At 53.2% G+C, this 21,409-nt stretch overlaps 9 protein-coding genes across 9 annotated transcripts; 3 read left to right on the forward strand and 6 right to left on the reverse strand.

The window, feature by feature from the left end:
• Positions 1-258: 258 nt before the first annotated feature.
• Positions 259-1,546, reverse strand: NCS54_00512400 (THUMP domain-containing protein; the record flags this gene model as incomplete). The annotated part of the gene is made up of 5 exons (XM_053150639.1): positions 259-402; positions 462-602; positions 665-1,120; positions 1,195-1,359; positions 1,478-1,546. The coding sequence occupies 5 exons, from the start codon at positions 1,544-1,546 to the stop codon at positions 259-261; spliced, it is 975 nt and encodes a 324-aa protein (XP_053006614.1).
• Positions 1,547-2,002: 456 nt separating this feature from the next.
• On the reverse strand, positions 2,003-3,840 carry NCS54_00512500 (Pyruvate decarboxylase; the record flags this gene model as incomplete). Its single annotated transcript, XM_053150640.1, has 3 exons — positions 2,003-2,300; positions 2,362-3,595; positions 3,654-3,840. The coding sequence occupies 3 exons, from the start codon at positions 3,838-3,840 to the stop codon at positions 2,003-2,005; spliced, it is 1,719 nt and encodes a 572-aa protein (XP_053006615.1).
• A 2,768-nt stretch (positions 3,841-6,608) lies between these two features.
• On the reverse strand, positions 6,609-7,548 carry NCS54_00512600 (Sulfhydryl oxidase; the record flags this gene model as incomplete). Its single annotated transcript, XM_053150641.1, has 2 exons — positions 7,166-7,548; positions 6,609-7,050 (listed from the first exon to the last, which is right to left on the reverse strand). Exons 1-2 carry the CDS (start codon positions 7,315-7,317, stop codon positions 6,609-6,611), a joined length of 594 nt encoding a protein of 197 aa, XP_053006616.1. The 5' UTR covers positions 7,318-7,548.
• Positions 7,549-9,757: 2,209 nt separating this feature from the next.
• Positions 9,758-11,496, reverse strand: NCS54_00512700 (MFS domain-containing protein; the record flags this gene model as incomplete). The annotated part of the gene is made up of 4 exons (XM_053150642.1): positions 9,758-10,618; positions 10,668-11,003; positions 11,057-11,338; positions 11,398-11,496. The coding sequence occupies 4 exons, from the start codon at positions 11,494-11,496 to the stop codon at positions 9,758-9,760; spliced, it is 1,578 nt and encodes a 525-aa protein (XP_053006617.1).
• A 939-nt stretch (positions 11,497-12,435) lies between these two features.
• On the forward strand, positions 12,436-13,306 carry NCS54_00512800 (Fungal-trans domain-containing protein; the record flags this gene model as incomplete). The annotated part of the gene is made up of 4 exons (XM_053150643.1): positions 12,436-12,618; positions 12,669-12,891; positions 12,944-12,975; positions 13,025-13,306. The coding sequence occupies 4 exons, from the start codon at positions 12,436-12,438 to the stop codon at positions 13,304-13,306; spliced, it is 720 nt and encodes a 239-aa protein (XP_053006618.1).
• A 30-nt stretch (positions 13,307-13,336) lies between these two features.
• NCS54_00512900 (Fungal-trans domain-containing protein) lies at positions 13,337-14,077 on the forward strand (the record flags this gene model as incomplete). Its single annotated transcript, XM_053150644.1, has 1 exon — positions 13,337-14,077. One exon carries the CDS (start codon positions 13,337-13,339, stop codon positions 14,075-14,077), a length of 741 nt encoding a protein of 246 aa, XP_053006619.1.
• A 776-nt stretch (positions 14,078-14,853) lies between these two features.
• Positions 14,854-15,861, forward strand: NCS54_00513000 (Uroporphyrinogen-III synthase; the record flags this gene model as incomplete). Its single annotated transcript, XM_053150645.1, has 2 exons — positions 14,854-15,142; positions 15,209-15,861. 2 exons carry the CDS (start codon positions 14,854-14,856, stop codon positions 15,859-15,861), a joined length of 942 nt encoding a protein of 313 aa, XP_053006620.1.
• Positions 15,862-16,224: 363 nt separating this feature from the next.
• NCS54_00513100 (Oxidation resistance protein 1) lies at positions 16,225-17,245 on the reverse strand (the record flags this gene model as incomplete). The annotated part of the gene is made up of 2 exons (XM_053150646.1): positions 16,225-16,677; positions 16,739-17,245. 2 exons carry the CDS (start codon positions 17,243-17,245, stop codon positions 16,225-16,227), a joined length of 960 nt encoding a protein of 319 aa, XP_053006621.1.
• A 1,165-nt stretch (positions 17,246-18,410) lies between these two features.
• Positions 18,411-19,648, reverse strand: NCS54_00513200 (Mitogen-activated protein kinase; the record flags this gene model as incomplete). The annotated part of the gene is made up of 4 exons (XM_053150647.1): positions 18,411-18,787; positions 18,838-19,219; positions 19,278-19,473; positions 19,536-19,648. 4 exons carry the CDS (start codon positions 19,646-19,648, stop codon positions 18,411-18,413), a joined length of 1,068 nt encoding a protein of 355 aa, XP_053006622.1.
• Positions 19,649-21,409: the final 1,761 nt, after the last annotated feature.

The following is a 21,409-nucleotide window of genomic DNA, read 5'->3' on the forward strand; positions in this document are numbered from 1 at the left end:
GTCGTGACCCCCAATGAACTCATGCAGAAGCGCGGCCGGGCCAGCATGGCTTTTTGGGATGCCATTGTGGACAGCCATGGAATACTTGATGGGTCAATGACATGCTGGCTTTCAACCAACCCCGTCTGACCGCTACGCCCGGTCGGTTCTTGTTGTGTTGCCGTAATTAAAGGGTTTCTACTCATCTTGCACGTTGATCGCACTCGGTTCGCAAAGTTACATGCCTGCCAACCGTGCCCAACGAGAGCCATCCGGAGCCTACGTCGACTCGGCAGGGGCGGCTCCTTCGGCTCCTGCGGACTCCTCCTCCTTCTGAGGGATCAACTTGTACAGTTCGTTTATATTGTAACGCCTGAGCTCCTCCCACTGCTTACCATCGACAACCGAGACTCCGCAGAACGTCTCAACGCTAGTCAGCTTTCTTGATGCAGCCATAGGTCCAATACGCGAGGGCCGCTTACCTGGAAAATCTCGACCAATACCACCTTGTCGGGGCTTGTCAGGTTGACCTTGTGCTTGGGGCTCACCAGATCCGCAATCATCTTGATGACGACGCTCGACTTGAAAGCGGTGTGGTTCCGGATGGTATGTCTGATGGCGTACTGGAGGCAGAACCTGATCAGCTTCACGCAAAGCATCCCCGCGAATCATGGCTGTTCCTTACCGTGCAGGATGCAGGCCCCTCACCATCATCCTGCGAAGCGGCCGCCTTCTCGGTTGTATCCTCTCCTGACTCGCTCTTGAGCTCAAAGAATGGAGCCATGACCGTCCGCGCCACGCGCTCGATGCCTTTGTCGGTTGCCCTGTCTGTATCAAAGACGGGTGTGAGGCGGTTGATGTACTTGACCTTGCGCTGTCTTGGGTCCGGGCAATCCTTGGCATCCTGGCAAATCCGCTTGACCATCTCGAGGGGCTCAGCGGGCTTCTGGAGCTTCATGAAGAAGACGCAGTCGAGGTTAGTTGATATGGGCGTAAAGAACTGCTTCGTCTTGGGCTTCTTGGCACCCATGCCGGCCAATTCCTGCTGGATAGAAGCCTCAATGTCCTTGGGCTCCTCGTCTTCCTCCTCACCCTCACCATCTTCAGCCGGAGGCTTTATCCCAAACAGTGATTCGCCATACTGCAGTAACCCAAGTCAGTTGAGTGCGCCGGGCCATGATAGACACGGAACATGCACGAGCACGAGTCACATACCTCGTCACAAAGGGCCCTGAATTCCCGCATAGCTTTGCCCTTCATGCCCCTGGCGTATGTGACCCAGATCCCGGCATCGTTGATCTCCAAAGTTCTTCCCAACTCCACCTTTTCAGTTTGTTTGGCCTTTTGGTGTGGCGTCTGCCACTTGCCAGCGCTGCCTCCCTATGAAGATGATCAGTACTTTCATCCTGACAAATCATTCGTAACCTAAACGGGATTTGGATCCTAGGAGTGGGAGAAAGGGGATTGATGGTGGGATGGATCGGTTCATCTGGCCTACCTTGCTCTTCTTGTTGGCCGGACCGCTCCCCCCAGGTCCTTGCTTCCGCTTGTTTGCCCCGTCACTCATAATGTTGTGAAATGGAATTCAATGAAGATAGATCAATTGGTCTTGAAACTGATCGAGTTGTGTTGGAGCGAGGATGTTGAAGCAAACTTTGGTGTTAGTAAGGTGAAAGGGACGTGGATACATGGAGATTTTCAACGCGACGTGCCAGCGTATCACGTGTATCCGCGTCCTACTTCAGCTCTCCTCATCACACGACCTTTCAGCTCAGCTCACAAACTTGATCATCAACACTCAAAAACTGAAAACTGATCAATTCTCATAATAATATTCGCTTTTACAATTTCAGGCAAAGACCTGCTCAGCAAACCGCCATTCTATAATGCGCACCGCACCAATCAGCCATTACCATTAACCCAGACCAGGGCCTGACCAAGTGGCCGGGCACTGTCTGTCTCCCTCCAACCCATTTATTCTGTTCACCAGGAACATTTTCCAAAACCATTCTATCCGTCAGGTTTATTTCTTCGCGTTGTTCTTGGCGCTGGCCTCTGCCGTCATGATCAGGGCACGGGGAGCATCCTCCCGGGGCATGTAGAGCTCAACGAACTGGAGGCAGTCGGCGGCCTTGAACTCCTCGTCGACCAGGAGGTCGTTGAGCTCGTCCTTGGTCTTGATGGTGAATGTCTTGCAGGTCTTCTCACCGCCAAACACTCTGACCAACTCCTTGTACTTCCACTCGTTGATGTCGTTGTACTCGGCATTCATGCCGTGGATGAAACGCTCAATCGTGAAACCATCGTTGCAGATGACGAAGCTATTGGAAGAGTTAGCGTCAGTTTTCAATACTTTATGAGAGGAGCTAGACGTCAACTTACATTGTGGGCTTGAGGCCATGTCGGATCATGGTGCTCAGTTCCTGAGCAGTCAGCTGGAAGGATCCATCACCGACAAAGAGAATTGTTCGTCTGCCGTTTCCAAGATCCTTGGCTGCAAGTGCAGCACCCTGGCAAGCACCAACGGACCAGCCGATGCTGCCCCAGAGAACCTGGCTGAGAGCAGTGACGTTGGGAGGGAATCTGGTATCCCAGATACCGAAGTTGGAAGTTCCGGTCTCGGTCACGATGATATCCTTGGGGATGAGGAACTCGCCAATGCGAGGCCAGAACCAAGCCTGGGTGATGGTCTCAGAGCTGTCAAAGTTCTCCTCGACCTCGTTGACAACCTCGGGGATGGAAGGCGCAGGCATGGAAGCAGGGTCAACCTTGTCAATGACCTTGCGCAGGACGCCCCTCATGGCAACACCAGGGTAGGTGGAATATCGGATCTTGCAGTAAGTGCTGTGGAAGTCGACAGAGTTGAGCTGGGAGGTTCTGTAGGAGAAACCGGCAGTGTTGAAGTCACTCTTGAGAGCGCCAACGGTGATGAGCAGATCCGATTCCTCGACGATCTGCTTGACTCGGGGAGGATGAGATCCCTCACCAGCAAAGACACCACCATAGTTGGGGTGATCTTCGTTCACAGCGCCCTTGCCCATGGGGGTGACAAAGACGGGGAGCTCGAGCTTGTCGATGAGCTGATGCACCTCCTCGACGACACGATGACGGATGGCACAAGCATCAACCAGGATGACAGGACGGGTAGCAGCGTACATGGCCTTGAGGACCTCCTCGACGACAAAGTCCTCGCTCTCGGGGTCGTTCTCAGGCTCTGCCATGTCGATGGGGGTCTCGAGGCGAGCACCCTCAATCTTTTCCTGAACCATATCGGTGGGGAGCATGATGTAGACGGGGCGGGACTGGAGCCAGCAAGCGCGGAGAGCGCTATCAATCTGCTCAGCAATCTCGGAAGGCTTGGTGAGCTTGGCCATGTTGCAGGAGATCTGAGAGCTCATGTTGGCGAAGACGTCGAAGTCGCCATTGCCGAGAGTGTGGTGGAGAAGCATCTGGTCGCGCTGGGAGATAGTGGAAGGGCAGCCAACGATGTGGACGACGGGGATGTGCTCGGAGAAGGAACCGGCGAGGCCATTGATGGCGGAAAGCTCACCAACACCAAAGGTGGTGATGAGAGCAGCAATCTTGGAGACTCGGGCGTAGCCATCGGCGGCATAGGCTGGAGAGAGACGTTAGTGACTGAGGGGAATCAGGATGAAGTCATAATGAGGACTCACCAGCATTGAGCTCGTTGACGCTGCCGACCCACTTGAGACCACAATCGGGAAGATAGTCGAGGGCAACGAGGTTGTAATCGCCTGGAACACCGTGGACGGAGCGGACACCGACCTCGTGGAGTCGCTTGAAGAGGTACTCGGCGACGTCGATGGGCTGCTTGAGGCCCTGGACCTGATCTTCACTCATGATGGGGTAGATTGGATGGTGGTTGCTGAAGATCTAGAGGAATTGATGATGGAGGCGATAGCTGATAAGCTCGGTGCTGGAGGGGTAGGTAGGTGAAGCTAGCCAAGCTTTATATGGAAGATGTGGGTGTCTGGGTGATTGAAACCAAGACAATGTGATGGATGGAATGCAGGTTGATAAGAATGGAGATGGGAAAGAAGCTGGATCCGGGAGGAGGGGACGTGAGATGTTTATACTCTGGTTCTGGCAGACGAAAGCAGCAGCCAACAGCTACTGTAGAAGGTTGAGTAAGGACATCCCATCCATCCAATCCATCCACACCTCGAAAGAGCGGGCGTATACGCATTCGATCCTTGAATCTGATTTGGCTGCCAAAAATAAGACCATCATGATATGAGCGCAATCGGAGCCAGCAGGGGACGCAGCACAGCGGCATGAATGAGGGTTAGGGATCAGGTCCAGGTCCGACATGACATTTACGGCTGTTCTCGAGTGATCGCTCCATCGCTCGCTCCCGGGCGGGCACCCGAAAGAGCGAGGTGAGAACCCCCTCGAGCCAGTGGTGAGCGTTTCAGCCATGGTGATGTAATGCCACCGACGCCTCTCAGGTTTTTTTCTACAGCACAATAATCATATGATGCAAGCTTTCCTCTGACGGGTCCCTCAATCGGGCAGACTAGACTAGGGCCATGCTGTAGGGGGATGATCGAGACAGCTCAGGTCTCCATATCTTTTTTTTCGATGCAGGTTCTAAACCAGAAATGCCATGGCACGTTTGTAGGTGTCGCAAGTTGTACGAGCTCTCGAGTACTGTATAGATGTGGCAGCATCCATTCCATGGGAGGTGGGATGCCGGACAGGGCAGGGCAAGGAACAAGGGCCCAGAGCCAAAGCAAACAAGAAGCAAACCAGCCGCGATCCCATCTTGCGGTATACAGGGCAGCTCCGATGTGATGTGAGATCCCTGATGCTGTTGACTCTTTCTCGGCTAGGCCGGACCACATTCTCTGTGTGGCCGAGCGCGGGCCGGGACCATGCCATAAATGATTATATCCGACGGGACGGCGATGGGTCTCACTGGATGGATATTTACGAACCCATGGCGTTGTTTTTGCCGGAACACCGCAGCAAACGAGATGCAGCAGAGGCCAGAAGCAGTCGAGGCCCAACCAAGCAAGATGCGGCAATTGGGAACGGGGGTCCAAGTGCGCTCTTTGCCAACGGCTATGACGACCATGGCGAGACCATCCAGTTGGCTTACGGGTACTGTAGGGTACGATGCGCGCCTGGCCGATGGCTTTGCCAGCTCCGGCAGTGAGCAGCAGCAGGGCATCTTGCATGAGACCGTAGCATTCACCCTTCCCGTGAGCATTGACTCAAGAGATGGTGGCGGCATGTCGTTCCGAGCATTGATGGGACAAGAGACGACAACAACCTACGCATACTACCTATGTAACAAAAATGAGGCACCTATTCGCAGCTGCGTAGCAAAGAGAGGGGGGGCTTGCGGGCTGAGGCAGGGATATCGTATCCGTAAAAGGCCCTTTGGTGGTGGCATATTGTGTCTCGAGAAACGGACATTCAACTGCGAAAGCAATTAAAAAAAAAAAAAAACAAGGCCAACCTCTTGACTCTCAAAACCTCTTCTTTCCTCTCCTTGCCGCTTCTTGCCGTCGGTATGAGGTTACGAGGGTCGACCAGACATCGCGTTACAGAACCCGTCATCGCAGGGATTGGGACCCGAGACAAGAGAGACTGACGGGCATGCGAGATGGGGACTGGTTTGCAGGGTAAGGTAACCAGAGATTGAAAGCTGCAGCGCCCGCTCGTTGCACCAGGGGGGGACCCAGCAGTAAGGCGGCCCGGTAGTTCAGTAGACGGTGCCGTGTGTGTTTACAAGGCCTTGTCAGATCATCCTTATCGCGGTGTGGCCTCGTCACCGGCCAAAGGGGGAACACCGAATGGAGCAGGGATAGACACACACGGGCAGGCGGGTAGGGTAGGGGGCACACGGTTCTTTGGGAGAAAAACGACGTTTCTTTCTGGCTCTTCGCTACGGCCTGGTGGTCTGGCAGGGCTGGGTCTTCCTCGTCCATGCTTCCACCGGAGCTGCGAGCCGAACAGCACGGAGATTTGATACGGTTCCTTTTAGGTGCGGCGAACGAGGGAGACCTGCTGCTACGGTCTACAAGACAGGACCTCGATACATGCTTAGATATAGACCCTGTTCTAGTTCCCTTCTAGAAGTTCTGCCCGGGAACCCTTCTATAGGTACGTCCATCGGCATGTACACTGTGTATTATACAAGGGAGCTGTTTGTATCTGATATCATACATATCGTGAGAAGAGATTCTATCCATTCGACGCCCCTGCTGTGTAACCATCTTGTCCCGTCATGTCGTCAATGTCAACATCGGCCATGCATGTCCTTGCCATGTCCTGATTCCCGATGCTGGCCTCTTTTATCCTCCTCTCTAGAATATCCCACTCTTTTTCTCAAGGAATTGGCTGTATCCACCTCGACCACGTCTTCTCCGGGGAGTCATCATACAAAGTACACAAACCAACCGGTGTGCATCCCCGAAGGGACACCCTTCCCTTGATCTCAGACCAATATCGTACACCGCACACCGAGGCTCCCCAAAAAAAATCACATCACCGTCCTGGACCCTGAATCCACCGGCCCGGCCGGCGATCCAGCCTCGTAGCCTCAGCTCACACCGTCCGAGCTTCTCTCGGGTCGAGCTCCGAAATTTTGTAGCCTCAGCTCAATCGCAGCGGCCGTCCTTCCAGCCAGTCCGCCATCTCTCCTCCCACTTGGAGCAGTCAAACTCGGGCTTGCCAAGCTTGCGGTTCACCTCATTGTGTGCGCCGCACAGCCACTTGCCAAACTCGTCCCTGCTACCAACCTTGGGCGCGTCGCGATGTAGATAGCCCTGAAAGTCCTCGGCGCACACCCAGCACGGGTACAACTTGGAGAACAGGCCCACGAAGCTGAGCAGGTCCGACTGCTGGCCCCTGGACGGCTGCTCCGGGTACTGAGCCGCGATCGAGTGCAGCAGAGTCCACGTGCTCCGGCCAAGTGTCTCGACGTCCGGAGGGCAGTCGGCCGGAGGCCCTTGTGTCGCCGTCGGTGTCCGTGCAGCGCCGTGCTTGAGAGTGTCCTTTGTCTGGGCGGCCCACGCGGCGAAAGACGTGCAATTCCGACATCTGCATGGGGTGAGAGAGATAGCACGGTTAGCGAATAGTTCGATTCCAGAGACACAAAGATATGACACGAGAGGGAGTCCTGGTGCCGGGGATATAGCGGGCGTCGTTGACTCACGGTTTGCCATCCGGGCCCAGGACCACTCCCCTGGGGATCCTCTTGGGCGGCTCAGCAGAGCCTCCTCCCTGCGCAGGGGCCAGCGCGCCAGGGGCAGCGGACGTAACCGCCGAGGACTTGTCGTCCCGTGTATCTCTAGGCTCTTCTGCCATGGCGCCACGGAGTTCCTGTCGCGAGATGTGGGCGGGTGTGGCGAGTGGTGCAACAAGATTAAAGGGACCGAAGGCCGGAGCTTTGGTGCAACCAGAAGTAGGGGACGTATCGATAGCCGCTCGCACAGGTAAACAGATAAACCACAGGAGGAAAGAGAAAAAGAGGGACTTAAAAGAAAAAGAGCTTAAAGGCCGCGGGTCCTGGCCTTGTCGTGGTGTGACGCCAATTTGTCAGCCCTCCCGAGAAGCCGGTCCAGGAACGAAAATAGGCCATCAGAAGACGTCAATGGCGATGGCTCCATCGCCAAGACCTTATCGATAAGAAATAAGGTGCTCCCGCCTGCCACTTTTGAGCGTGGGGTGACATGTGGATATGCATTAGCATAAAATTATGTATTGGCAGATGTCTAAGTCAGATGACCGGGAACCCGCCAACCCCGCTTTTCCCTTCAACACCATAACCCTCATCAAATTGATCACTTATAACGATCTTTATATCAAATTGAAGCTATTCTAGCCAATCAGAATGCCTCAATATACGGATGAAGACCTCAATGAGGCAATTCAGAAGGTCAAAAACGGCATATCAGTCATCAAAGCAGCCAATCAACACTCAGTTCCTCGATCTTCCCTCCGGGACCGACTTGCCGGAAAGGAGCCAAAAGGAAAGGCTCATGAGGGCCAACAGCGGCTTTCTCATTCCTTTGAAAAGCAGATCTGTGATTGGCTGAGAGTCCAAGATGCCCTTGGAACCCCGTTGACGCATTTCCAAATTAGGCAATTAGTGCAGCGTGTGCTTGAGGCTCAAGGAGACTCGAGGCCGCTTGGCAAGCATTGGATTGAAAGGTTCATAGCCCGCAACCAACGAATTAAAACGCTCCGTGCGGCTCGAATTGAAGCTAAGTGAATTGGAGGCTCGAAAGCAGTTATCATCCGGTCTTAGTTTGATCAATTGAAGGACCCAGAGGTCGTCATTATCCGATGCTGTTATCGTTGGAATATGGATGAAATTGGCATCTTCTAAGGAGTCGGGCTCAACGGCCTAGTGGTCGGCCGATCAGAGAGAAGGAAAGCAATCAAAAAGGACCCTAAGTTACGCAATTGGGTTACTATTACTGAGTGTATAAGTGCGGATGGCCGGACCCTTCCCCCTTTGGTTATCTTCAAAGGTCAAGAGCCTCAACAACAGTGGTTTCCAGAGGATCCTTCCTTTTTGAGCAATTAGTTCTTTACGGCATCTCCAAAGGGCTGAACTAATAACGTGATTGGCCATGAGTGGCTCGAGAAGGCCTTCATCCCGTGTACCGAACCGGAAGAAGCTAATGAGAAGAGGCTCCTTTTCCTAGATGGGCACGATAGTCACCTATCTGAGGCTTTCATCTTTGGTTGCTTCAGAGCGAATATACACCCCTGTCACTTGCCGGCACACACATCACATATCCTTCAGCCTCTTGACCTATCATGCTTTTGCAATCTTAAGAGGAATTACCGAAATGAGCTCTCTCTTGTGGCCTCATTGGTTGAAGAAGGCCCAACGGCAAAGGCAACCTTCCTTCGATGTTATTATAAGGCTCGGGCCGCTGCATTTACGGAAGCCAATATCAAGAGTGGCTAGCGAGGATCAGGCCTGTGGCCAATCGATATTCAAAAACCTCTCTCGAGCCCGTACGTGATACCGGACGAAGAAGAGGCTCAAGCTGCCGAAGAAGGTAATTTGACCCCACAAGCAGCAAATCAGGAGCCTGAATTATCTCTTTCATACGCCCAAGCGGACCGAAGATGTGGCTGACCTTGCAAGGGCTGCCTTCCACGTTGAGGAATTGACCCCAACTAGGAGGCTTTTTTGCCGCACGATTGGCAAGGGGCTAGAGAGAGAGACCCTCAAAAGGGTAATGGAATCAGATCGAGCCGACCAATTAGAAGCTCGTGTGAGCCAATCACGTGTTGCAAAGAGACGGAAGGTTGAGAAACCACCTCATCAGGTTGTGTGTGAGCTAAAGGAGGTATATGCAACAAGGAGCCTAATGGGGCAAGAGCAGGAAAAGGAGGCTTATTAAGGAGCTAATTTTCTTATCATCTGATCTATTTATATTACTAATTTGCTTAAATTAGCTAATTATTAGCTCTCTTCGTTATGATATGAGTGATCGTTATGATCGTGGTCCTTGGTGTTGTGGCTTAAAGTGGGGCTGGCGGGTTCCCGGTCATCTGACTTATTGTTTCACTCCTTGACGACCCTTTGCAGATTGAATCTCACTTCACTTTAGCATGGCTATTGAAGATGGGTAAATACTGGGATAACAGTCTACTAATTTTTGCATGTTCTGCCTAAAATTGTCTAATAATACACTTATTCTAATATGTATGAAATAACGACCATCAAGTCCCTCCTTCATATTTACATCCAAAACCTGTCCGAGATCCTCAACTACCCGGCAGTTTATACTTCAACAGTCCTCATTTCGATGCCGTCATCAATCTCTTCCCTCATTTCTTTTTTGACGCTGCGCCATTCCATAGCAAGACCACCGAGAATGGCAAGACAGGCCATTATGAGCGCGACCCGGAAACAGACACTCAACGAGCTATTGTAGGCCTGCAGAGCTGCCCCATGATACTTGTCCGGAATCATCTCAAAGAGACTGGTCACCCCAGCAGATTCGATCTGCTGAGGAGCGATACTTGAGAACTTGGCCAGGCGCTTAGCTAGCTCGCCATTAAGAACGTTCTGACCGACAGACACAAAGATGGCGCCAAAGAGCGTCTGGGCGAAAAGCATGAGCGAAGCCCCGATGGAGACCTCATTCCGAGGTAACACCGTCTGCGCAGCCATGTTAGGCGCCTGGAAACAAGCGCCCAGACCGAAGCCGTACAAGACCTGGTATCCGATCCATTGACCCGCCGATGCGTCGACGTGAAGGCAAGCGAGAACTCCAGCACCAATAGCGGCGATGCAGATGCCCAAGATCAAGAATGACATGTAGTATCCGACACGGGTGGTCAGCACTCCCGTGAGGATCGACGCAACAACAAGCGAGAGCACCATAGGCAAGAGGTGGATGCCGCTTTCGACGGCCGAATCACCTTTGATTGCCTGGAACCAGATAGGTAGGAAATAAATGAGCAGTGTCTGGTGTGCTCCGACGCAGCAGCTCACCCAGAACCCACCGGCGATGCTTCGCTGGATGAATATGTGTGGTGGCACCGTTGCCTGTGCCGGTTTCCATATTTGGATCAAGATGAAGGCGATCAACAGCGTGAAAGAGACGATAAGCAATGCAATGATCTTGCCGTTGCTCCACTGGTATCGATAGTCAGCTCGGTTGGCTTGACCTGGGACTTGGACTTACATCTAAGGTGAACCCTCCCCATTGGAGTGCCAGGCAGAGACAAACCACACCAGGAAGGAGAGCCAATAGTCCCTCGATGTTGAGCTGTTGTAGCTTTTGGCGCAAGGTGTCTGCCGTGGTGGAACGCTCAGGGATGTGAAGCAGAAAGAAGACACACACCAGCACCACGCCCCCCAAGGGGAGATTGAGATAGAAACACCATCTCCAAGTAACGTTTGTGGCGAAAGCACCACCGACCAGTGGGCCGATTATGGAGGAGATCCCATACACGGCTCCAAAGAGACCTTGATACATGGGCCGTTTCTGGAGTGGGACGGCATAGACGATTATCACAAGCTAGCCAGTTGATATGTGAGTAAGTATGATAAGCGAGAAGGATGAAGACTTACAACCACGGACTGTATACCCCCGGCGCCCAGGCCCGCAATGGCCCTACCGATGATGAAGGCGATCGAGTTGGGTGCCGCGCCACAGATGGCGGAGCCCACCTCGAACAACACGGCGGCTGCCATGAAAGTAGCCTTGACGTCCAGAAATGTATACATCTTTCCAAACACAAGCAAGAAGGCGCAGTTGTTGAGAAGATAGGCCGTGCCATACCAGCCAATATCGTTGGCCGAATGGAACTCGTTGGTGATGACGGGGATGGCGGTCGAGATAATGAGTTTGTCCTATAAGTAGGTTAGTGGATAGACGTTCATAAAAATGAGCTTCATTATGTTTGACGTACCAGTGCTACTAGAAACATGCCAATAAAGACGGATGTCATGAGCAGCATAAGCCTGACACCCGAAGGGTAGACCACGTCGACTTTCTCTGTTGGCATCATTTTGGGCACTAAAGCAAAGGATGAAAGGAATTTTAGATTGGTGGGCATAATGTGTCTATGGGCTGACTGACTTGGTTTATAAATGTTCATGGGCGGGCATTAAAGTCATGATTCCATCGCGGACAGTCGTCGCAATGGTTTGGTTGTAACACCATTGACCAATGAGCTTACATGATGACTGTCCGACCGTCCGTCTCGGGTCCTCCGCCGTGACCCTCCGGATATTGGACCCACTTACCCTCCGTCCCTCCGGTGTTGAAAGGACAAGCCGATCAACAGTCGCATTTACACATTGGTTGAAAAGAGTAGGACGTGTAACTGAGGAAGATTTGAAGATATTATTCAAATGGCTACATACCCTAACTAGAGTCTCATCACTGGTTTTTCGTATCTTGAATTAATCGCAACCTTAGATTTAGGGTAAACAATCTAAGGCCGTCAAGAGCTCTCATATAGTCTCTTCTGATTACCCGTCTAACCCTCAGCTAACTTCTTAGCTAAGGTGTGTATTCGGTCATGGTCGTCATTCCAAGTTCTCATGCTTCCCACTGTGCGAAGCGCCTCTATTTCCGTACCCGGCACGGTAGTTACCTTCACGCGTCCCATAATCCCCCACATCTTTCCGTCAACACCACCACAGCAATGATTTCCCAATCGGCGTACCAAAGCAGGAGAAGGGATAAGCCTATACTGAGCTGCAACTTCTGTCGCGGCCGCAAGTAAGTTGAACCTCAGATGACGGACCCGTCAACTGACAACTGTTGTCGTAGGCTTCGGTGCAATAGATAGTCTCCCTGCAGCGCATGCCTACGGCGTGGTGCGGAATGCATTTATAACTCTTCAGAGGAAGAACGCAAAGATGCCGTTGACTATAGGCCTCATGAACGGAGCCGAAATGCTCGTTAGAGGGTTGCCCGCATAGAAAGTCTCGTTACTGAGATGGCAGCGCAGAGTTCACAGACACCCTTGGCCGGTGTCCCAGTGTCACACGCCCTTAAAGACGCCGCGACTCAAGGAACGTCTTCCGATGGGCATACAGCAGCAAGCATTGGAAAATTGAGTCTCGAAGATGGCAATGCTATTTACATCGGTAGTTCTCATTGGGCTACGATTTTAGACGATGTGTGTGCTGACGCAGTGGACTTGATGAGTTTGGTACTGATGGTTGGCAGATTCGACAGCTCAAAGACGAACTATCTGACGATTTCTCGGACAGTTCAATGAGCCCGGGATCGACTTTACTTATTGATGATATGGCATTACCGACCACGAGAATGTCTCTCCTGACGAGTGTCGCCTGTCTCCCGAGAGAGCAGATTCTAGCCATGATGCCGCCCCGCAAGGTGATTGACAGACACGTTTCGCACTTCTTCAACACGTTTGACTTTGCCCCAGGTGAGTTTCAATGTATATATATATATACTCATTAATTAACCAGCGCCATCAGTCATTCTGCATCGAAACACGTTCCTCGCTGAGGTGAGAGTCAGGTGCCATACCCTGAAGTATACTCACTTACTCTGCTCAGTACACAAACTTTTGGGCCAATCTCTCAACAGCCCCGATAATGTGGATAGGCCTCTTGTTTAGCATCATGGGCATCTCGATATTCCTCCAGCAACAAGATATCAGAGCCTCTGGCTTGTCCGCGAGTGAATCCCAGGACACGTTGGAGACGTATCGAACCCTTACCATCCACTGCTTGGTTGCTGGGGATTATCTGCGGTCAAGCAAATACACGATTGAAACACTGACCTTGCACTTCGCTCTTGATCAGAATGCCAGTGTCGATACGTATGTCGGCACCTGAGTCCTAATGGGCGTCGTCATCCAAGTTGCCATGCGCATGGGACTGCACCGAGACCCAGCTCACTGGCCAACTATTCGACCATTACAAGCAGAGCTCAGACGAAGGATATGGATGACGCTCTACGATATGGATTTCTTCACCAGCACACAAGTTGGACTGCCACGAATCATCAAGGACTCCCAGTGTGATACACACCCTCCTGCCCACTTGCTTGACGGAGACATAAGCCTCGAGCATGACGAAGCTCCAGACGAGCGGCCACTGACAGAGCCCAGCTCGCTGCTATACATCATCCAAAGACACCGCATCATCACACTGGCGGCCGAGATATACGATGCAACAGAAGGAGGACTGCCCTTGGCCGCCACAATTTCTGCACTAAGCACCAAGCTTGAAGAAACCGTCGAACCTATACCGGCATGGCTAAAGCACAAAACGCTCGAGGCATCGATTGCCGACAACCCCATCACGATACTGTATCGTATGTTCTTGGACATTTTGATACACAAGGCTGTCTATCTCCTGCACCGACGAGCCTTTGTGAAAAGCTCTTCTGGAGAAGAAAACGCCAAATCTAGCAAGGCGTGCATCGATGCTGCCCTAGCAATATTGCCCTCCGTGATATCTGACCATGCTAATGCTGGGGTAGATCTTTTCAAAAATATTCCAGGAGTAATCGCGCCGGGCCATCGCGACCCTTTTGAGGACATGGCTTTGGATCCATCTCTCTTTGGGATGTTTGGAAGTATGCCGGGCGACCTTACTTTGTGACCGAGTTGGAGGATGTCGATGAGAGCGGATGTTTGACGTACCAACTTGGCAATTCGATGCACCACTAAATCTAAGTACCTGGATATTCTTCGTAGATGCTCATCAGTTTATTTCCCCTTTTTCTACAACATCAATCATAAAGAAGGAGAAAGCGATCTAAAGCAAAGGAAAGTTCTTATAGAGATCCTTCTAAGCTAATTACATCTTTACACAAAGAGTTTTTTAAACATCTTTTAAATAGTCACTTGCATTCTTGTATTTTTCTCGTGCTGATATTAATCACGAGTGTGTGTTGAATCACCAAGCTGGCATTGAATGTCCGCTCCCACATTTCTCCCGCGTACTGCGTATACGGGATAGACGTTCGACTTTGGTGATACCATTATTCGATTCTTACCGAGGTAACCCTTTACAATGCCAGGGGACCAACTGCGATAGGCGATTTAGCACCGAAATTTCAGTGAATCCTCATCAAACAATATAAATAAAAAGCTTCACAAATTCATCAAAGGTTTTACAATACTCTTCCACCCCATGTCTGCATACCGACGGTTGAAGCAGCGAGACACTAGCCCCAATTAGTCACTAGCGCCCGTCCTCACTCCCGGCATCCACTATCAAAAATGCCCGCCAGTGACGCCATGCCCACCTTTTCCCTCCAAGTGCCCCTCCTCCCCGTCCCTCCAAAAAGTTGCTGATCAGTCCTCGCTCCGAGTTCCGATTCATGATCCCTCAGCCTCGCCATTGACACTCCCTCTTCCGGTCCCTACGTCAACATGACATCTTCCGACAAGGTGCCGGTCCTCCTGCTCAAGACGAGGTCAAGCCCCGGCGATTCATACGAGGACCTCTTCTCCGAGACGAGCGCCACCGGAGCTTCCTTTGCGCCGCAGTTTGTCCCCGTGCTGCTGCACCAATTCCAAGATGAGGGCATGAAAAAGGTTGCCGAGGTACTCCGCGAGGGACGGATTGGAAACAAGGAGCATCACGAGTATGGCGGCTTGATCTTTACATCACAGCGCGCAGTTGAGGCGTTTGTGAAGCTGGTGCAGGACGGCAAGGATGGTGCGTCTTAAGAACAAGTCAATTGACTTTCACTGAGTAGAATCGCACATGCTGATTGATATTCAGAAAAGGATAGTATCACAAATGACCCCCCGACCTCGTGGCCTCACCTCCAGCACATCCCCGTTTACAGCGTCGGCCCCGCGACGACCCGCGCCCTCGCCGCCGTCCCGCAGGATCCTCCCCTGAGCGTCTTCGGCAGCCACACGGGCAACGGCGCGACCCTCGCCCCTTATATCCTCTCTCACTACCGCGAATGGCACGCCGGACGACCGTCGTTGCCCCCCGTGCTGTTCCTCGTCGGCGAGACTCGACGGGACATCATCCCCAAGACGCTGCAGGACCCTGGGCTGCCGGACGGCGAGCGCATCGCAGTCGACGAGACGGTCGTCTACGGAACAGGCGTCATGGAGAGCTTCCCCGTCGACCTAGATCGCGTGCTCTCCGAGACGCACGATGCGCCCGCACGGTGGGTGGTCGTCTTCTCGCCGACGGGGTGCGATAGCCTGCTCCGGGTCATGGGCGTGTTGGACCCGAAGACGGGCAAGGTGCGCGAGGGGAGCGTGCGGGATGGCAAGACGTATGTCGCGACGATTGGGCCTACGACAAGAGACCATCTCAAGTCGTTTGGCTTTGAGCCCGACGTGTGCGCCGAGTCACCGACGCCGCAGGGCGTATTAGACGGAATCCAAGAGTTTATGACTAGGAATCAAAGTTGATACTGTGCCAATATCAAAGCATAAACCCCCCTCCTCATGCCTTGAACACCCGTGAGAAGCTCAACAAGTCATGTCACATCATGACAACCGCGAGATCAGCAGAAAGAGTCGGGAGTGTCAGCTCCGGGTATCATTAAGTCTACTCATCCACCCCGTGTCTTTTTTGTTTGTTGCCCAAGCCTCCCTCCGTATGTACCCAACAAGTTGTTGCGCGGCTCCCAAGCCTCGATATTTCTCACCTGTCGTGCAACACATCCATCTTTTTCTTTAAGGAGAGACAACCATCCATCCATTCATCACCCAGGAAAAACAACACCAAGCGCCGTGCAAACCAGTAACGAAAAACAGCATGGGATCATGCACTTACACCCCCATGACCCAAAGTTCGACGCCAATGACGCCAAACTTGGTTCCTTCATCGCTCAGCGGCTCGTTGCCAAACGTCTCGCACCGGGAGCTGTGCCCGACTTCGAGCCCGTTGTCCAACCAGAGCCCGTAGTGTCCGCCGCCGGACCCGACGCTCAGGAAGCCCGTCTCGCAGTTCATGCAAAAGTCGTTTAGCCCGCTATAGGGGAACGCCTTGAACCGAACTGCCTCACTCGGCGCGGGGGACGGCGCACGCGAGCCCGTGGGCGTGGTACCCTCTGACGAAGCCGGCGGGGCGAGCGTCGTGTTCCGCGTGTTGACGTCTGTCGTGTCGGCTGAGGGTGGAAGAGGAAGCGGCGCAAGAGTTGAGGCGCGCCAGAGGAAGCACTCGCCGTTTCCAAAGTACGAGTGCGCCGGGTGAGGATATTCGGATAGGTATGCGCCAAAGATCTGCACCGTGTTAGAGGAACAACGTCATGTCATGCCATTGTTTGGTTTCAAGTATACTCACCCCGCCTTCAAGATCCTTGACAATCAGGACAAAGCCCGCTCGCTTGCCCTCGTACTGCCGGCACCTCTGGTACAGCGTCGCCAGGCTCGCGCCATCCTGCTCGAGGCTATAGATGAGGTGCCAGTCGTCGACGATGCGCAGCCGTTCGGGGATCATGGCGCGGATCTCCTCAGCGACGGCGCCCGTCAGCAGCTTGGCCGAGACGGGCGTGCTCTCGCGGTAGCCGTGGAGAATAAGAGGGTCGAGGGGTGGTGGGCGCAGAGGACTAGCGGTGCGGCGCACGGGGGTGAAGACACCGTTGATGCCGTCCTTGCCGTTCTGTTGGTGCTTGGGGTCCTCATCGTAGGCGGTGTCGGCCTGGCTGGGGAAATCGCTGGAGAAGCGACGGATGAGGCCGGTCCACATGTTGGAGATGTACGAGGCAGAGGCTCGGTTCGAGTTGGAGGGTGTGCCAGCGCCAGAAGAGTCGGGAGTCTCGGGGGAGTCGTTGCGGTCCGAAGAGCTCATGATGTTTGGGGTAGAAGCAGGACAAAGGTGGGTGGGTGGGTAGGTATACCGTATAGATAATGTGTGGAGAAAGAGAACCTAGATCAAGGTTTGAAGAGTTGGTCGAAACATTGAATAAAGCAGAAAAAGGTTGGATGTCGAGGGTCGACGGGAAGAGTTGGCTGATGAACAGAATCGATCTGTTTGGATCTGAGACATTCGAGGGAACTGGCGGGCTCCAGAAGAAAGATCCAAGAGTCAACGATAGGTAGCCAGACACAGAAGGTATGGACGACACGTTAGGTGGCCGTGACGCACCTACTTTGGGGGAGCTAGTGGAGCTTGATATAGCGGGGTCAGCCCCGGGCGCCAAACAAGACAACCTGGAAGGAAAGACCAAGACCGCCTGATAGTGTATGTGTCTGACGCAGACACTGAATACCTCCCTTTTTCTACCTACCTACGGATAGTTGGGCAGGAATTCTTGATGCCATCAACATCAAATCTTCGAGTCTCGACTATCATGTCGCCTTGGCCACCAGCTGACGCCTCGTCCTTGTACACGCTGGCAAGGCCAAACATGCTGATGGTCATGAACATGGGAGCCTCATTACCTAACGTGCTAGCTTCATCTGGCCAATGGCGCCGGTTGCCATCATCATCATCAATAATCCGCCCTGCATCAACGCCTATTCAAGCGTGCCACAGCCGTGGTCTAGACCGTTGCCCCTTCACAGCCCAGCCTGCGACACGTGCTGTACTCCCCTCGACTCATTATCAACCGTCATGATGGAACTTCTTCTTTTGGATATAACTAAACATGACTAATAAAAGGAAAATGGTTTCAGTATGCACTTTATCGTAATCTTCTCCGTCCCTTCTCGCCTCCATCCCTCTCTGTCCTCCCTCCATGTTGCCACCACCAGCACCTCACCCGGCACACGCCAAGCCCATGCCATGCAGGATAATACCAGAGAGGTGATTGTGTGCGCGCCTGTGTTTGGGTATGTCTATCTACCATCTCCAAACCTGCCGCCATGCTATTCATCCATATGTCCCAGTCACTACAGTGTCATGATTGCCACAATGCCTGCCCAATAGCCATGATATCAAGTTCCTCCCTTCGAGGCAATCTGGATCCCAGATCCCAGATACGAAAACATATCCTCGCCATTGGTAGGTACGTTTACCTCATAATCTCCTGGTAGATGAGCTGCTTCAGCTGCTCCTTGCTGAGGTTGTCCTTGTGCTTGTCAAAGTCAAAGAACTCCTCGGGGATCGGGGGCGCTGTGGGCTCGTCCTCAGGGTCATGGTAGGGCTCGAGGTATGGGTGCTTCAGAGCCTCCTCCACTGTGATGCGCTTAACCGGGTTGAATGCGAGGAGCTTCTCGAGCAGGTCGAGAGCGAGGTCCGAAGTCTTGGGGAATAGCGTTCGGAACGGCACCTTCTTCTTGAAAGGCAGAGATCGGATGTATTCTCGAGCACGGCGCGACTTGATTCCATAGTAGTCCTCCATCGTGGGCGTGCCCAGCACGTCCAGGATAAGCGTCAACTGGTGGTGGTCTGGCAAAGCGTTAGATAACACTCCAAAGGCTTCACTTCCAATCACTTACAGTCCTTGCCAGGGAAAAGAGGCTTGCCGCTGAGCATCTCGGCCAGAATGCAGCCAACAGACCACACGTCAATGGCCTTAGTGTACTCCTTGAAAGTCAACATAATCTCGGGTGCGCGGTACCATCGAGTCGCGACATATTCGGTCATGAATCCCGAGTTGTCCTCTTGCGAAGCCGCAGATCGCGCAAGACCGAAATCGCACACCTTCAAGTCGCAGTTGGCGTTGAGCAGAAGGTTCGAAGGCTTGAGATCACGGTGCAGCACGTTGGCCGAGTGCATGGCCTTGAGCGCGCGGAGCGTCTGGTAGATGAAGTACTGGCAGTGGTCGTCCGACAGGTCCTGGGTGCGGATCACTCTATGCATATCCGTCTCCATGAGCTCCTGCATTACTTTGTTAGTCGTTTCCACTCCTTTTGCGACAAAGCGCAGGCATTCGCACCTGGATGAGGTAGACTTCGTTAAATGACTCGTAATTTCGGGGCTTCTGGATATCGAGGATGGAGATGATATTCTCGTGGTTGAAGTATCGCAGCAGCTTCATCTCGCGCAGCGTTCTTAGACAGAACATGGAGTGATCGAAGGGTGTGATCTTCTTGATGGCCACCTTTTGGCCAGAAGGCTTGTGAATGGCGGAGCTGGTCGAGCCGTTAGCAACATGCCTAGCATTATTTGGCGCAAGAGCCGAAAAGAAACATACCAGACCACACCATATGCACCCTCGCCTACAACATCTTGGATGTCGTACTGCTCACTGACGTTGAAAGAGATCTTGCGTGACCCCGTGGGGTTAGGGGGGTTCGATCGGGACATGGTTGCGTTGGATGTTGTGGAAGATAAACTGAGGGATGAAAAGTCTTTGTAACGGACGTCGCGTTGAGGTTGCGCGGTCGCCGGAGGTGTCGAAATATTACTGCGAAGGCCAAAGAAAGGGACCAGCCAAGTCTCCTTTGTTCGCGCTCTGGTCAATGAGGAGGATTGAGGGGTTGGGCACTGAGATCCACCCAGTACACTCGCAAGCTTGTTGATTGATGAGAAACGTCTGACGCACGAATCTGTCGGGCTGGAAGCTGTCGGTTTATATCCCGCTGGCGTGGCGAGGGGAAAGGCGGATGAAGAAGAGAAAAAGGGTCCAAGATGTTCTCGTTCGCAGTAGGGTCGCAACGGCGCTCTAGTCAAGCGAGGTAGCAAACGTGGGATTCAGCTCCGCTCGGGCCGTGCTTCTTCAAATAGGCCGCGGCGGCGCGGGGCACAAACGGGGGCGGTCGAGGACCGTAGACAGCTAGCGTCGTGGCGATGGCCCAGGTTTCAGTCGGCTCGCCGTCGCGAACGGTGAGTATAGGTAGGGGGGATCGCGACACGGGCTTAAGTTGCTACGGAGAATGGCTCCGAATCTGGTCGCCAGAGATGGTCTGTGAGCGGGCGCCCAGAAATGTCAGTGTCAAGGAACGGACAAGGTATTTCGGCAAGTTCAGAGTCGGGTAGGCAAGGCAAGGCAAGGTAAGCGACGAGTGATATTCCAAGGGCAGAACGAGACAAGTCGAGACGAGTCAGACTGAATCAAGACGTGACGGGGGAAGGAGTTGAAAAGGCGGAACAAGCCTGCGGCAACAGAAGAAGAGACCAGGACAATTAAGGTAGTAAACGGGGCTTCCCGTCATCTGATCTGTCCACTTTCCAGTGGACGTCCGTCAGGCTGCTGACTGAACGATACCGTGAGTGATTGATTGCGTGCCAGATGTGATGAAGCCAGCGCTGGGCGGCTAGGAAGCACCACATGCTCGCTCACAGCGGGGTCAGTCCCAGATGGACATCCCAGGCCGATCGGGCGGTGGCTTCGACAGAGGCAACACCTGAGGGAAAGTAAGAGGCCGCCCTGCGCCGGTCTAGATGGCTCTGTCCTGGAGCTCGAGAGAGGATTGCGGACGCCAAGAGGTTGAGACAAGGAGAGCTCGGATCTCAAGACGAAACGAACCCTCTCTCTGGCTTGGAGAAGCTTGCTGGGGTCGCCATCTTGGTTCCTGCCTCTGGCCGCCTAGACCGGCCGCCGGATACCTTACTGACTGGGTGTAATGATCGTCAGGAGGGGTAATAAGAAACAGGCACGTACCTCTTTAGAGCCCCGCCGGGATGAAGCGAAGTAGTTCCAATCTGGAACGATAAAGGCAAGACAAGACAGGATAGCGCAGCACAGGAAAAGGAATGTGGTAAAAAAGAAAGAAGAAGATGCTATCGTCGCCGTCAGCGTCGGATATTGCAGGGCCAGAAGCGAACAATGGTAAATGCGGTGGCCCTTTGCAAGCTTTAAGTGGATGTAGGGAGGAGGAAGGGGAAGAGAGGGGGGGATGGAATGGGTGGATGGATGGACTTTGAAGCTCCCGTACGGCAACGGGCGGGACGGACAGCAAGACAGGTGTGGGCTGCAGGTACTTTGCTGTACTTGCACCTCGCCCGCACCGGTGCATTGACCCAGGTAGAATGCAGGTAGACGCTAACTGTCATGTACACCACTGTACCCATTCGCTCACCTCCAGGGGGGCTCAAGTTGGTTGTAGCTAAAAGGTGTGGCGTCCG

This window comes from Fusarium falciforme, chromosome 4 (genome assembly GCF_026873545.1).
Source record: "Fusarium falciforme chromosome 4, complete sequence".
In the NCBI taxonomy this organism is placed as follows: domain Eukaryota; kingdom Fungi; phylum Ascomycota; class Sordariomycetes; order Hypocreales; family Nectriaceae; genus Fusarium; species Fusarium falciforme.